The sequence below is a fragment of the Bidens hawaiensis genome, unplaced genomic scaffold, assembly GCF_021521415.1.
Source record: "Bidens hawaiensis isolate Kalapana, Puna unplaced genomic scaffold, B.hawaiensis_p1.1 tig00033821_1, whole genome shotgun sequence".
NCBI classification, from domain to species: Eukaryota; Viridiplantae; Streptophyta; class Magnoliopsida; order Asterales; family Asteraceae; genus Bidens; species Bidens hawaiensis.
Window position 1 is genome coordinate 79,723 of NW_027495809.1, and position 2,410 is coordinate 82,132.

Genomic DNA, 2,410 nt, shown 5'->3' on the forward strand with positions numbered 1-2,410 from the left:
ATAATGCAATGTTAAAGTATGAGAACTACGTTATATAATATATAATGTGGTAAATATGAGAACGCTCGAGTAATTCATACCGCATTCTTTCCATTATACCTATGGTTTAACTACCATTCCAAGCAAACACCAACAACATTTTACATTGAACATATATAATTAACGGTTTAACTTCCTCACCCTATGCTAAGTTTAGAGTTGTTTATCACAACAAGGCTCACATGTTTTACCGAAAGAAATAAACTTTGGTGAGAAAGTATGAAAATAAGCATGTTACTAGGTGTTTGTAGCAGTCTATTTAAGTACATGTAATGGCTTTTGATTTATTTATTTGGTGTTAATTACTATGTTTTATGCAGAAATCGTTTCAAGATCTTCTTAGAAAGCAGGAGGGTGATCGGTCCATGTGGGAATACCCTTTTGCTGTAGCTGGTGTTAATATCACATTCATGCTTATCCAGATGCTGGATCTAGAAGCAGGTTGGATAAATGAAAATTGTGCATATGGTCAAAAGTCAAAACGACAAGAAATTGCTAAAAATTCACTTTTTTTTGCCATTTAAACAAGAAGTCGTGTTTACCTGGTCCCATTAGTTAGGGTATAAACGAGTCGAGCCGAGCCCGAGCTTGTTTAGGCTCAATTTTGGCTCGTTTTAATTTAAGAGGGCTCAAGCTCGTTTAAGCTCGGCTCGATTCGAGTTTTTAACGAGACGATCTCGAGTAGCTCACAAGCGGCTCGGCTTGTTAGTTGTTACACACCCTAGCAGGGGTGTTGGTGGGGCCCATGAGTTTTCTGGTGACGGGTTATCACATTTATAAAAAAATCTAGTTCACTCTGTTCTTTTATATATATTTAAGTTTCTAATTCTATATCTAGTTCCTACCTAAAATGACCTTGCCAGTTATATCTTTTATAAATATGGGTTTCTTTTTATACATTTGGTTTTTAGATGGAGAAAAAGAGATGAAATAAAGATAATTCTAAAGTGGTGTTCATGAGTTCTATTCTTTTGTGAGATAATAGTGTTTCCTATGTGCAGTAAAACCTCGTACTTTGGTTGGAGCAACCTTCTTGAAGTTTCTTTCAGGTATACTTTATGTCAATATAACAACTATATAATTACAACAGTAATCGTGTTTATTTTAAAAACATTTATGAGGTTTTATACATTTTTGACCCATTTGATCCATTGTAGAATACACAACCCAAATTTGTTATTTACAGGTTCTCTTTTCTTTGTAGTTTATTTATTGTGTGCTTTTCTATTTAACGGACAGATAACGAATCAGCATTTGATCTCCTGTACTGCATCACGTTCAAGTTAATGGATCATCAATGGCTTACTATGCGCGCATCTTACATGGATTTCAACGTATGTACTCTTCTATCACACAATAATCATATATTACTTGTCCATTTTAAAAGAGATAATTATAAATAATTAATGGGCAAGTTTTGTCCTTTTTTCGTCTAACACAGGCGGTGATGAAATCGACCCGGCATCAACTTGAAAGAGAACTTCTGGAAGAAAACATAACACGGCTCGAAGACTTACCCTCCTATGCACTCCTTACCTGGGTAACAGTTAGGCTGTTTGCTTCAAGATTTATTAGTTGCAAGGTACAGAGATTCACACGGGCCATGTGAAGAAACACTAATGAACCCCGGGCAGATTACGGATAATCTGGGGGTTAAATAGATGTTTCCCACGAGGGGTTAGATCCGGCAAAGATGGTTCTTCTGATAACCTGCAAAACAGACACCGTGAGCTCGTCACTGAGAAGGGAGGGGGGGGTACCTCCTTGTGACCACCCTCCGGCGTGAGAATCAGACTAGATTGCTCTTGAATATAAGTGTATATTAAGAGATTGCTAGAGCAGATATCAGGTATAAGATGTAAGATACAAGATAAGATAAGATGATCATACCATTTGGGGTATTTATAGCCGAAGGTAGGTTTCCAAGAAGGTGTAGCCGGCTGAATAGTATTCCTGTTCTACCAACTGTGGCCTACGCACGTGCCATGCTGGTAGTTGGTGGGTAGGCAGCGGCAGACAGTGACCAGACCTGCTGTGTACTATTCCTTTTCCACCAACTGCAGGCTATGCACGTGGTATGACAGGAGTTGGTGAGTAGGTAGCGGCTAATAGTGACATACAGTACAAGAGCATGCTGCTCGCCATACTGTTGTCAATGAGCTGTCGTATCTCTGGTCAGATCTTTTGCCCATACCTCGTCAGGTACAGTACAAAAGATCTTCCAGTATCGTACGGACTGGCTCATTTGGGCGGGAGTATTCCCCCTCCCGCCTTTGTGCGGGATTGTTCCCGGCTTTGCTCATTCCTTCAGGTGACTACTGAATTATTTTGAGAGCTAAATGCCTTGTGCGTGTAGCCTTGCTGCGCGGGT

General features: G+C 39.4%; 1 protein-coding gene across 1 annotated transcript; it reads left to right on the forward strand.

The window, feature by feature from the left end:
• Positions 1 to 338: 338 nt before the first annotated feature.
• LOC143585343 (uncharacterized) lies at positions 339 to 1,648 on the forward strand. Its single transcript, XM_077067156.1, has 4 exons — positions 339 to 480; positions 1,041 to 1,088; positions 1,279 to 1,373; positions 1,481 to 1,648. Exons 1-4 carry the CDS (start codon positions 354 to 356, stop codon positions 1,646 to 1,648), a joined length of 438 nt encoding a protein of 145 aa, XP_076923271.1. The 5' UTR covers positions 339 to 353.
• Positions 1,649 to 2,410: the final 762 nt, after the last annotated feature.

Coding starts and splice junctions, on each gene's coding strand:
- LOC143585343 (XM_077067156.1), top strand. CDS start 354: ATGCAGAAATCGTTTCAAGATCTTCTTAGAAAGCAGGAGGGTGATCGG. Junction 481..1,040: donor GATGCTGGATCTAGAAGCAG/GTTGGATAAATG, acceptor TCCTATGTGCAG/TAAAACCTCGTACTTTGGTT. Junction 1,089..1,278: donor CTTCTTGAAGTTTCTTTCAG/GTATACTTTATG, acceptor TTTAACGGACAG/ATAACGAATCAGCATTTGAT.